Source organism: Zonotrichia leucophrys, chromosome 5 (assembly GCF_028769735.1).
Source record: "Zonotrichia leucophrys gambelii isolate GWCS_2022_RI chromosome 5, RI_Zleu_2.0, whole genome shotgun sequence".
Lineage (NCBI taxonomy): Eukaryota > Metazoa > Chordata > Aves > Passeriformes > Passerellidae > Zonotrichia > Zonotrichia leucophrys.
Genome location: NC_088175.1, coordinates 1,233,000 through 1,246,619, shown reverse-complemented (window position 1 = coordinate 1,246,619; position 13,620 = coordinate 1,233,000). Strand labels below are relative to the sequence as shown.

General features: G+C 45.1%; 1 protein-coding gene across 30 annotated transcripts in view; it reads right to left on the bottom strand.

Annotated features, from left to right (window-relative positions):
* SYT16 (synaptotagmin 16) overlaps positions 1–13,620 on the bottom strand; it is a 100,673-nt gene that overhangs the window by 9,267 nt on the left and 77,786 nt on the right. For all 30 annotated transcript variants that reach the window (XM_064713640.1, XM_064713634.1, XM_064713641.1 and 27 more), the window contains 3 exons: positions 12,509–12,952; positions 11,275–11,464; positions 358–473 (listed from right to left, as the gene is read on the bottom strand). In XM_064713640.1, coding sequence (XP_064569710.1) covers positions 358–473; positions 11,275–11,464; positions 12,509–12,952 — 750 coding nt within the window. The remainder of the gene's footprint in view (positions 1–357; positions 474–11,274; positions 11,465–12,508; positions 12,953–13,620) is intronic.

The window sequence follows — 13,620 nt, the reverse complement described above, 5'->3', positions numbered from 1 at the left end:
AAGATTGTAATCTCTTCCCTCGTCCTGGGACCCCTGCGAACACCACCACATCATACTGGATTGGTTAGTGACAGTTAGAATATTCAACATAGAAGAAAATTTATTGTATTGTGACAGGAACCTTGCTCTCTGATCCTCTCTTTTACTCTTTCATCCTCTTTTCCACGCTCTTGCCTTCTCTCTCTGCTCCACTTCTCTTTCCCTCTCTTGGGCCTGCTCCAAGCTGTGGCTGGCAGCTGCCAGCAGTGCCCCTGCACCCAGGCCCTTTGCAGTAAACCACAATTTCCATGGCCTGGCTTCAGAGATCTCTCATCTCCATCTGTCCCAACCCTACCACCCCCTGTTACTCCTACAGACCGGGAAGATGAAAGTCTCCTTGTAGACAGGGTTGGGCTGTGCCCGGCGGATCGAGGTCTTGCAGCGAGACATCTCGTGACCCACCGAGTTGCGCAGGCAGAGCTTCCCATAGGTGTCTAAGACAAAAAAATAAAAGAGTGAATTACATGTCTGAGGCAGGTGAGAGGCTGAATGAAAGCCCCAGGCAGTCAAAAAACACCCCCAAAAACCATCCAAGCAGAGCAGTTTAGTCTGCAGTGAACAGCAGATGAGGGCTGGATGGCGCTCATGGTAAAATCCATGGGATGAGAAGCAGAAGATGAAAGCACCTTTGGGGTTTTCTCATATTCAGCTGAGGAGAAAAGAAAACTGATGCATATTTCAGCCCCACTTTGTTGCAGTGTATATCACAGTTGAGACAGGCATAATACACAGAGCATCACCATACAATTTCAGAAGGCTTTAAGCATTCCCCCAAACAAAATAACACCGTACCACATGAGAAGGCTTCAAGCACCTGCCCATACAGAATAACATCATATCACTTCAGAAGGCTACAAGCATCTTCCCTTCTTCTTTAGCCCAACCTTTTATCCCCTCCTGTTCATGCATTGCACCTGTGTGCCCTCTGTCCCCTTGGGAGGTTGGTCAGCACACCTGGGCATCTCATGGTTTATTGCTGTCAGTGCTGCTCACCTGCTGCACACAGCTGCACCCACTGGGAATGAGGCTGAGCCACAGTTCCACTCCCAATTACCACAACCTTTGTACCTACACCATCCTCTTGGAAAGAACAGGATATCACGTTCCCAGTCCTAGCAAACCTGTCTAACAAAAACCATGAGCATCTCTATGGATTCTCCACTTCAAATGGTGTCTCCACCTTCCCTTCATCTCCCTCACAATCAAGCTTCATTGGGGCTGTCTTACCCAGGCTTCCCTCAGCTGCCCTTGCCTCTCCACCACTATCTATTTTTTGGGATACTAAAAAATAAGAGTCTTGAAAAAGAGGGAAAAACACCCTGCAGAAACAGTGAAATTATTTGATCTCCCATAACAGTTTTCCAAAATCTCATATTACTTTTTTGGTAGACCCAAAGTGAATTTTATTTACAATTTAAGTCCATACAAGGAGTAAAACATGCTTAGCAAATACAAGGAAGGGATGGTCCAATTTAGTGCTGCTGTAAATCTACTCTTTAAATTCCTGCTGCCTCCTGTATTAATCAGTTCTCTGTATTACATGGTTGCTAATACTGTGGTGTCAGAGCTCCCAGAGCTCCACAGACCCAGCTCAGTGTAAGTTTTCACCTCGCTCTGCACATGACAGTGACAGATTGCTTGGCTAGACAAGTCCTCTGCTAACCTCTTCATAATCTGTGCCTGGGTTCCTGCAAGTGAGTATTATTTCAGAGTGTGCTGAAGATAGGAAATAAATAACAAGCCTCCATCTCTTGTCTGCAGCATTTCTACCCTCTCCTGTTCCCGTTTGATGTGCTATTTTACGCACTTATCTGCTGAGCAACACAAGGTGTGAAATTGCACTTCAGGTGTGAAAACACTTCCACGTCTCCAAAGCAGGGCTTCCCGCTCCTCTCAAACTGTTCCCCTGAAAAAGCTGTCAGGAGGCTGACAATCAGGGAGCAAATTGTGAGCCTGCACAGCTGTACAGCTATCGAGTTACTGCGGGGAAAGTTCAGCCCAGTCATTAGCTGGGGGTGCCAGCTTGGCTCCCAGCACAACGCTGGGGATGGAGAGGATCTTGCAGCAAAGACCAACTTGTCACACAGAAAGGGAAAGCTCTGATTCAATTTCCTGATTGTGTCTAGGAAGAAAAAAAACCCACTTTTGTGAAAGGTGTAATTTCCACTAATTTCCACTGTAATATTCAGTGTTGAGGGACTGAAATCTGTAACAGCTTCAGGCTCATCAGGAACACAAAGCCCGAGAGAGGACCCTCTGTTCCAGCTTGACTCAATGTGAAAGCAGACACAACTCCTACAGTATTTGTAGGGATGTCACTGTACTTGGCACTGACAAACCACGATGTGCACTGAAGCATTCCTCATGTGTAAGTCCTGGCTGCTGGTCTAGACTGCAGTCAGCTCCCTGAAAATAAAGATAAGCAAGGGTTTTATGGATTTTTCTGTAATGTATTTGTCAGAGGTTTTTTTGTTTTTTTCTGAGAAGGGGATTTCAAAATTTTGGAAGAACTCCACCAGGCTGATTTTTAAATACAAACAAGCAGGTAATTAGTACAATTCTCTGTTTGAAGTTCAAATTTTTCTTCCTTTTCACAACCAACCCAGCATTACCTTCCTATGCAATTTTAGGGAAAGGTGTCCCACACATGCCAGCATCTCTTTTTCTAAGGAGACAGGGAAAGCTCTGAGGTCTAGATTTTACTTTTAGTAAGCCTTGCTGTCATACTTCCTTCTGACTTTCACCAGTTCTGGCAGCTCAGGTGGGATTCATCACACCTAACTGCAGGCACATCCATCTGAACAGTGCCCAAAGGAGTCAACCAATTCATAATCCAAGAAGCAGATGCCATCATTCAGCACAGATCTCGCAGACAGTGATACCAGTACAGATGATTTAGGTGTTAAGACTAAAGCAAGTGCCACAGCTAAAGCACCTCATGGGATACTGTTTCAGCATGTCCCAGTTAATTCTGCAGGCAATGAATGGATGAGAGTCTTACAGCCATAAACTCCAGGATGTCACATCCCTGACTGAGGCCTCAACTTTTGCAAGTGAGGGACAACGCAGCTGACTTTAGGAAAAATGACCAGCACACTACCAATAGTTAAAGTCAGCTTTTTCTTTAATATGTGTCAGAATTCTACATAATTCTGCACCAAGACCCCATCTGTTCAGTACCCACCAAGGTGGGTGAGGATCCTGCAACTGTATCATCCTCTGGATCAGGCTGGAAGGAGACTGTGCTCAAGGCAGAGCTAATACCAGGAGCCCTATTCACCCCCAAGAAAACACAGGCACAAAGCCAGTGCAAGTCACAACTAAATCTAGGCTGCAAATTCTCCCTAAGTTTATTCCACTGGGTGTATTTTACCAGCCAAACGAATCAAGCTTGCCTGAACAGAAATAAAAGAGTAGGTGTGGATCATATATTTAGCATCTGAAATTTGCTTTGCAGAGTTGGTACATATGAGGCTGAGCTGTTATTTTGCTTCACTAACTAAATTTTAAGATTGTAGTTTTCTCTTCCTGCATTGTCCTCTTTGCAGCTTCTTTTTGGGTATCTCATCAGAAAACACAGCTTTTCTTGTGATCCACTCTGGTCCTCTGGGGTGGAAAGCTCTCCCCTCCTGTTGACTTTGCCAAAGAAAATCCATCCCCAGTTACACAGTGAAATTAGTGTAGCTACAGCAAGGATGAACTTGACGATTTACTGAGGAATGTGTGTGTAAGAGCATCTATTCATTATGAAGGCAAACATTTTCCACCTAATTACATGCTCAGGTTCAGTAATGGCCTCATTACCGTGTGTCTCAGCACTCTGTGCTCTTCACAGTGTTTACTTTTGTGCCACCTCCATCAAACACAAAAGGAAAAGAGATTAGGGCTGACACTTTAAAATGCCTAAGTGCTCACCTTCTGCTTAGGCACCCGTCTCACTGACACGAGGAAGAGTGAGACCTCTAAATATCTGGGAGTGTCTGAGACTGCAGCTTGCCCACGGTTACACAGAAGTCTGTGAAGATTCAAGAACAAAGTCTAATTTTGCCAAGACCAATTTTAGCATGGCATCTACCAGGCTCTCCTTTCCATGCAGGTTTTGGGAGAGAAGTTCTTGCTGCATTCAGAGCATTTTTGCTCTGAACTCATCTTGCCTCTCTGGTATGAGTGGACTGCACAATGTCCACGTATACATAAAATACCAACATCTCAGCATTTAATACCAGACTGAAAAGCACTAAATCAAGGAATGTTGCAATAAGCCAGACACATTTTGGGCTAGTGCTGCATCTTCTTACTCCAGAGGGTTGGGCAAACCTCTCCTCTGTCTCCATCAACCATCAAACACCTCTGGAGAGCTCATCTGCAAAGGCAATCAGTTTTTCCAGGATTCTTCTAATGACCCATTTCTGTCATGATTCTTCTGAGGGAACTAACTGATAATGACAACTCAGGGGAATAATCAACTGTAATTTATGCATTCCCGTTTTTGGAGCAGGGACCATAGCGAGAGAGCATTCTGCTTTCACTTACACTAAGCACCACCATTATTATTAGTAAAGCTGACCCGTGAGCAACAGCACTGCAAATACAAAAGCATCCAACCCCCCTGCTTGAATTTATATTTAGAAAGGAAGTAAACAACCAAAGCCTCCTGACCCCTCACGTCTGAGGACTGCAGGGCACCGCGCAGCGCCGCGCGGACTTTCCCACCCGCGCTCCAGGCGAGCCAGCTCATTTCCAAAAGCAGGATAACCATGTCAGCATGCTGCAAGCCAGACTAATAACAGCCACAGCAGAAGAAAGCCTTGGGCCTGGAGCTTAATTTCCCCCAGCTGGCAAGCCCACGCTCCCAGCCTACATAATGAACGGCAGCACGGCGTGGCAGAGCAGCCCCAGAGCTCCACTGTGTGCTGCTCTGTACAGGCAGCCCCATGTGACCTCTCAGTCTGAGGCCCACAAGACCATTAGTGCTGCCTTTGCCTCCCCTTTCAACCAGCAGTGGGGCAGAACACTCAACATTCACACTCTGAGCCAGGCTCAAGGCAGCTGGATCAGTAAAATAGCAGGGAGGAGGATTAGACCGAGGTTTTGATCCCAACCCCATGTCATGAAAGTCTGGATTAAGGCAGTTTATGGCCTACTGTATATAAATCATACAAGAGCTGGGAGCTGCCTACTACATTGCTGAGAAGCCAACTTTCCTTTCCCTGTTCCACCAAGCCTCTTCTCAGGTTCCCTCTCCTGGGGCTGGCATCTCTCTCACAAGGGAGAGGCTGGGAGCTGGCAACCTTCACAATATGTGAGTCATCAGAGAACAGACCAGCAGCTCCTTTAATTTAAAATGCAGCAGAAAAGAATGCCCTGATCCCTGGAAGCACTGTTTGGTCTGAAAGGAGGGAATTGCTGGCATCAGTGGCATGCAAGAGGGGCAGGACATGAGGGCTCCCTGGAAGCAACTGCATAGGTGTCTCAGGAAGGGAAGCTCCTCCTGGAGCACCCAGGAGCTCAGTGATTCTCCTCTGCTGCCTCAACGTCCCATGTCCACTCCATTTCACAGCACCTGCCCTCTCCTGGGACACATGTCAGCTGCAGAGCTGGTTCACACCTGCCTGCACTCCCAGCCCAGGCTGACACAGCCACAGCAGAGCACAGGCACCTCTGGGGATGCACAGCGTGACTCTCCTCTAAAAAGGGCATTTCTACCCTTCCCACATCAATGCATTGCTGCTGCCTCAGAGAGGGGGCTGGGGCTTTACCAGGGAAAGCAGGGATGCACATCCAAGCAGATCAGGGAGGATACCCACCTGCCCAGCAATGGGAGCAGCAGGATGTAAGGATGCTTAAGCCTGGATTTTGTCACCTGCAGCAGCAGTGCCCACGGGCATGGCTGGATTGCACAGCCTGTGATCAGATCTCCTGCAGCTCGGCAGTGCCACTGCAGATTCCCACTAAACACTCAGGTCCAGCTGAAATTTGGAATTAGGATGGTGCCACTCTGCTAGAAATGGCTTTTTTCTTTTGCCTGTTTTGGGAGGGGAAGAATTTTCTTTTTCATAGCCATGGGAGTGGGAGAGCATTACCATCCATCTACTTTGTCCTTTGATTCAGAAAGATCTTGAGTTCTATACCCAGCAACTGTATCATGGACTATGTTTTTCACAGACCTTTCAGAAACCTAAAGCTATTTAAAACATTACTGGATAACCGCACACTATCCCAGGATGTCTAATTATTATGGAATATCCCCCACAAAAATTGCTCCTTGAAAGTCCCCTTTTCACTTGTTTTGACTGTGACACTTGTTCTACCAATCCTACTCAGTCCCAGGTCCCACATATGGTGGGGAGAGCTGTACCCAGCCAACCCATCCACCCAACAGCACCCAGTTACACACAGAGCAGTAAATCCATGAAAATACAGCATGTGCTGCTTCTCCCACAAATACTCTCAAATCTACAGTGATTTGTGACTCAGGAACTTCCTCAGCCAGAGGCTTTGTATTTAACAATCCCCTGTGGAACTTTCTCTGTGGATTTCTCTGTGCTGCACAGAACTGAAGCAGGCTTCCAGCATCCATGGCATTCTGTAGGGAGGAATTTGAGAGCTCAGGTGAAGAGCTGTCTCTTCTTCAGAACCTTCTCCTCCCTTGCTTCCTTTTACCATCCTTTGGTTTTGTATTAGGAAAAGACAGCGAATTTCTGTTGTTAATTCACTTTCTCAATGACACTTAGAGACCTCCATGAGTCCTCCCCCACCTCCTTTTGTTGCAGCATGTAGGAGGTACAGTCTATTCAGCTGGAAGCTGTTCCCATTCCCCTGATTGTCTCCAACATTCCTCACCACATCTTTCCAGCCCTGCCATGTTCTGTTTGAGCAGAGGAAGACAGAACTGTACACATTGTTCGTTTACAAACACCAACTTTCCATTTTGTCCACCTTAACTTTGGGGCTTTTTTTCACTTCTATTGGTGACCCTTGAGTTGACATTTTCCTGCAGCTATTTACCATGAGCCTAGTATTTCACTCCCAAGTGTCTCTGAGTCCATCCTGCTCACGTTTGAACTCCACCTGTGTCCCCATGCAATATCTTACACTCATCCCCACTTCCTCTTCCACCTCACTGCCCAGCTGCTCATTACTGAGACATCCTCCTGGGGCTCCTTGCATCTGGCCTCATCTTTTCCACCCAGAACAAAGATTCCTCAGCTGTTCTTATTATAGGCTTATTCCAGCTGTATTCATGGATGGGCAACAAGAATGTGCACAAGGAGAGGTGGTTTTCTGCAATCTTACTGTCACTGACTGGCAAGCAGTCAGCAGCAAGAAGCTTCCCAGCACATCCACTGCTCTGTTATCCAATGTCTGGAGGACTGAATCCAGCCCAGCTTGCCCTGGCACAGATCCCTCTTCTATTACTGATGACATGGGAACATGAATCACAAAGCTTTAGGAGCTCAAGCAAGTTCCCTGCTCAGTGCAAGATATGCAGGTTAAAAGTTAATTTATTTTATTCAGCTTCTTGGCCTGCTTTGAAGTAATTAAAGGAATTAACCTGTGCCTTTGTTCTCCAGGAATGTAACGGGGATAATAACTTTTCTTCTCTCAAAAAAAAGCTGATAAAATAAAATCCATTAATGGCTTTCAAGCACTCTGATCCCAGAGCAAATAGGATTCTAATTTAAAGATCCTAATTTTCCTATGGGAACATTTTTTGTGCTTGTTGGCATTGTTACCTGTGGCTCAGGTAGATGTTTGTTTTCAGACAAGTCTTTACTTCAAGCATTTTTCCTGTTCCCCATAGAAATCCTGATAGCTTGCTCTCTCCCCTCCTGTCTTTTCCAGCATCAATGCCATTGTATTTGTTTAATGGGGTTAATATGCCGCTGGTATAATAATGATCATGCACGGATGCAATTATTATGTGTGATTAATTCTGCAGCTGCCAAAAAGCTTGGAGGACTTTTCTTAGGCGAGGGAATAACTTCACAATAGTTCTTCTCACACTGCATTGCACACAGACACAAACCCCAAAAGAAATGCAGCAGGGAACAGAAGGAAGGCTGGATTAGAGGAGAGAGAGCTGCCCCCAGCAGAGCAGCTGATGAAGGTTTAGCATCACATGGGCAGACACATTTCTGTGCTTTGTGTTTATGCACTGGCTAGCTCAAATGATTCCTGGTCCATCACTGTGATCCCAAGGTATTACTTCCATGCACATTGTATGTAACTGGTAATAAATTTTTAAAGACATTTCAGGCAGTGGTGTAGGCTTCTCTTGTTATTTTTCTTTTTAAATAAACACCCTTTAAACGAACACACTGCATTTTGTTCCAAGAAGATACAAGACCACAAACCAAAATACGAACTCCTACAAAATGCTATCACAGGTTAATGATTTTTACAAGAAGCAAGGAGAATGGGGTGCACAGTACATAAGCCATTAGCACTAAAATACCAACAGTGTCCACATCTGACAAAGCTGTGGATGCTTTTCTGCACGAGGCTTTTTGGCACACCCAGATAATTTACGGTCCAATGCTGGAGCCACACTCTTGAGTGCTCTTAAGTGCTCTGAGTGATAATGGATCTATTTGTGTGATCAGGGAATGTAAGCTGAGGCCTGTAACTCAGCATGTTCCCCAGAACAATACCTGGACACTTATCTTTGACCAAACTATTCTTAAATCCTCCATATGTGTCCTGAAGAGAAGGCACTGCCTGCACAATTTAGGTTTCTGTAAGCTGCCCAGCTGTTTTCTAACCCATTTATGACCCACATAAGCACCCATAGCTTTGACATTTACCTGACTCAGTTTAAAGGTTCAAGTGAAGCAGAAAATGTGCCCAGGAAACACTGAGACATGCACTATCTCCTTTTTCTTCTCTATAAAACCATCTGTTCCAGCCTCTGCAGCCTTTAACACCTAAAATCACCAATGGCCCAGTCCAGTTCCTTGTCCTGCACACAGAGAAATCCCTGCGCATGCAGGCCAAGAAGGCAGCACACAGGGTCTGGGTCTACAGGTGGCAGAGAAGAGGGTCAAAGTGGGCAAAAAGCACAGCTGGAAACTTTGCTGTTGTTCAAAATTCCTTTGCCATTCCTAAAAGCTGACGGGACCACATATGGGTCCTGCACAGGATCTGTGTATCCAGGGCTGGGAATGGAGAGGAATTCTGCTCCTTCAGTCTTACCATAAATGGCTGCCCTGAATAGCAGTTTAGGCTGGCTGTTTAAGTGTTCCACAGCGCTATTATATCCAAAATTTCCATGATACTTTAAAGAAATCACTCCCTGTGAGCCTTGAACAGCAGAACTTCAAATAGCACCTATTTAAGAAAACACAAGGGCTCTTTGCTCACCCTCCAGAAAGGGGCTCAGCAGTTTTAGCTTCACTTTGTGAAGGACTTATTGAGCATCTCATTCAGCCAGCAGCATGTTTGAGACAGTAACAAACTGCTCTGCAGTGCCTGGGGGTTATCAGTGAAGAGCTACTCCAGCACCGAGACAAGAGCTGCTTTCCTTCCTTCTTTTTAATTTCTTTCAGTTTCTGCTTCACTGGGTTTTCTTTTTCTCACCACACTACTGGGGGCTTTAGAAGAACAATTCAGAAGGCAGAAGCAACAATGTGACTTGGAATAAAAGAAGCAGATTTTGATTGGTTCAGAGTTTGCCTATAATAATTTATGATTTGTGTGTTTCACCTAGAAGTTGATCTAGCACTGAGAGACACTGGTCTGACACTGGTCTGGATGATCTGAAAACAAAAAGGATGAAATTTTCCTTTATAGGAAAAAGAAGTGGGCATTACAGTTGCCTGAAAACTCATTTGGACCTATATTGGGGCTACTTTAATTTCATTTCTGAGAGTAACACTTTAGAATGCATCTACTCTGCAGCATATATAAACAGGAGAGCTTTCCTGCTGGGGCATGGTTGCCTTAGTCTACCTTTGTTTTAAATTACTAAAGAAGATTCCAATTTAAAACCTTTTATTAAAACATGTACATGCAAACAAGAACACGCCTTTAAGAAATCCACATGGAGAAGTTTCCTGTCACAGCTAATAAAAGACTGTGAGGGCTGCACAGGCTGGGGTCAGGGGTTTTACTGTCTCACAGAATTTCCCTTAATTCTCAAGGGATTCACTGATGACAGGTTGTTTCTGTAATCCACCTAAGTATAGTCTAGTGTAAAACCTGAGTTTTCACATTCATGTACTGAAATATTTCATAAATATTTTTCTAGACCTGAACCAAAGAGCAGAGCATCTTGCAAAAGCCATTTCAGTGTTTTGCAGCCCACGACACTCTGTCAAATCCAGAGAAAGCAAGGAACTGCCAAAGGTTTACCTCCTTTGACAAGCAGGCACACATCACAGACAGCAAACAAAAAGGTTGTTTCACGTTGCCATCAGCTGCTGGTTTCAGACAGGAGGCAAAAGGACAGCAGGAGATGAATGGAGCTCTGCTGTTCAACCCCTGAGTGAGGCAACCAGCAGCCAACTGTGGCTGTGACTCCATCTCCATCATGGACATTACCAGCACCATCCTTCTCCAGGACTCAGCATTGTGCCTTCTGCAGCTCAGGCGTCAACTAAACCTACTTTAGGCAATTCCCATTTTTCCCTTTGGGACTGGAGGAAGGGAACTCAGCTGTTGCAACAACCTTCAAATCTTCTTTCTGCAGAAGATTTCCCTGTGCAGCAGTGGAGGATTCACAGCAGGAAGGTCCCCAAAGGGCCCAGAGCAGCAGCTCACCCAGCACTCAGCAGCACAACAAGGGACTAAACCAAGTGTAGCCTTGGGAAACACTTAATGGCACCAGGCAGGGCCTCTGTGGGTCACATGGTAACATTTAAACACTTGGATAGTGTTTTATTTAATGGAAAAACACTTGGAAAGTGGTTTTTTATTCACTTTTTTAATGAATCTGCTGAGAATTCTGTGCTTTGGGTACAGCAGCACTTTTGCCATAATCAGATATTGTAAAGGTATAAGCGATAAAGAAGATATTCAGGTATTATTGTCCCAGCAGCTGAGCCTTCAGATGATTCCCTCCAATTGCCCTGTACTATTTATCAGCACATGCATCTGAAATAATACTTAATTTTCCATCAGGTGCTCTGCAAGGAAATCCAGCTCAGAAAATCTCTAGCTGAGTACCTTGAGGAAGAAAATAAAAAAGAAAATTTTGGCTCAAGGGTGCTATTTAATAGCAGTGAAAGTACTTACCAGGTGGCCTATTAATTGCAAGGTTTCTGAAATGGCTGCCTTTGATCATCTCCACTGCCAGCCTCCCCGTGGTGGCATTGTATGACAGTCCCACAAGCAGCTCTGGCACCCCTCCATGCGACAGGGACTGTGTTGAGGAAGCGCTATCACTGTGAGAGATTGCTGACAGACTCAGCTGAGAATCTGCACTCTGCAGGGAAAGAGCACTGAGAGAATCATCAGGACATTCACCACCCCTTCCTCCCCCCCCTTAATTTGTGTCTTGTGGCCTTGTTCAGTAAGATCTCTGCTAAGAAATTACAATAACTGAGAATTAATTATGCTGGGGCAGCAGAAGAATCAGAGCGTCACTTTTACAAAAACACATCTCTGAACTTTCTCTTTAAAGATGAGGAACTCTGAGTGAAGTGTTATCACGAGTGTAAATCAAAGCCTCTGAGATAAGCAAACATCCTGCTACACTAATACTCTGCACATCTCCTTGATAATGGCTTTTGGATGGAATACACTTTTCAGTTTGGCAGGTTTTGGCCATGTACTGTGCATTTTATTACTTTCTTTCTTTGCTACCACAATGCTTTCACTATTCTCCACTTCACCTGAAGTAGGATGATTTATTCATCTCACGTGCAGAACCTCTCTCTGAGCTTTTGTAGACAATGAATCATGACAGAGCTCATCTACACCAATTGATTGGCATAGCCAGAGCTGGATACAACTGTGATGTGCGTGGAAAATTAAGAAGCAGCACAGCCAGTTCCTCTTCACATGACCCAGCTCTCCACTTCCATCTGTCATGTAGGAGAACATTACTAAGCATTTCTGGCAAGATGGAAACTGCACAGTGGAGATCCACAAGCTGGTATCTAGGGCCAAATGAGGTAACTTCTGCACTGGGGTGCACAAGAACCACTGCCCTTACTGGAATTAAGGCTAATTATGCCTTGGTGGTTCCCAGACCAACCTGGGGTATCTGAGTGGTACAGCATGTGGTGAGTCATGCAGATACACAGGATTTTGTGTGAGCTTGCTGACTGGGATGTTAATAAAACACAGCTTTGCACAGGGAGGAACTGCCCTGAGCTTCCCCTGCCTGATAACTTTTTAAGTGACAGCAGGTCAGACCCACCAATCACACACTGACAGCCCTGAAAGAATGAAAGGCTTCAGGAACACCATATTCACCAAAAACCAAACAATTTTAGGGACTCCATCTGTCCTTCACCAAACTTACACTCAGGTTACTCCGTGGCTCCAAGAGCAGTGTCACCTTCACCTCCCCTTCCTGGCTGATGCCCCTCAGGTAGAAGAGCTGCTCCCCCATCATCTTCTCCCCAAGCACCTTGTGCACGGCATAGAGGCGGAAGCGAACGGCGTGGCTGCTCAGCTCCTCTGGCTCCAGCTTGCTGAAGGTGATTTTGTCCTGGAAGATGGGGATGGGTCCTCTCTGCACACTGGTCTTGCCCCTCTGCTTCTTGCCCGGCATCAGAACCGCGTGCACCTGCCAGGTGTTGACGCCACTGCGGTCCTTGTCTGGGATGTCCCTGGCCTCCAGGACAGTGGCTATCAGCTTCTGGCTTGAGGATTTGTAGGTGAAGAGGACATCCAGGTCACCACATTTGCAGATGGGCTCGTGGGCACAATGGTGAGCTGGCACACTGTTCACTTCGTTGTGCTCCTGCAAAGGGAAGGAAGGAGTAAAACCTCCAGTGGAGTTCAACTGCCTCTGTGGTTCCAATTCCAATTAAAACAAAATTGTTCTCCTCACTTTAGTATTTCACGCAGTTGCTGTGTGAAATATGGATCCAAACAGTTTCTGGAAGGGCCAAAGATAGTTAATTGCCTGATTTTGTGTAATAGTCCCCATACGCTCTAGTAAGCAGCAGCACTTGTTGAAACATTTCCAACAAAAAGTTTCATCAATATTTAAGTGTTTTGCAGGAGATGGTTAATTTGGCAAACATTCTACATAGAGAAAAACTAAACAAAGGGGTTTTTACATTTCATTCATGTCAATATTGAGGCACTAGCAAAACAATTTGACCTACTTAACCTGCTACTTTGAACATACACTGGAATTGCTTTTCAAGGTGGAAATTTTTACATTATTAAAATCAAACAATTCAGCTGAACCTGCTAACTTTTTTGATATTTTGTTCTGCCAGAAATTTTTTAAAAATTAGGCACTATGTTTAATATGAAGAGGAAATCATCATGTCAGAATTTCTTGTGGGATGGAAATTCCATTTCTAGATGCTAACACATAATTCAATACTTTTCCTACAGCTAAAGCAATGATAATAGGGATAAGCAGTCTGATTAAATACATATTGATTCTTTATACCC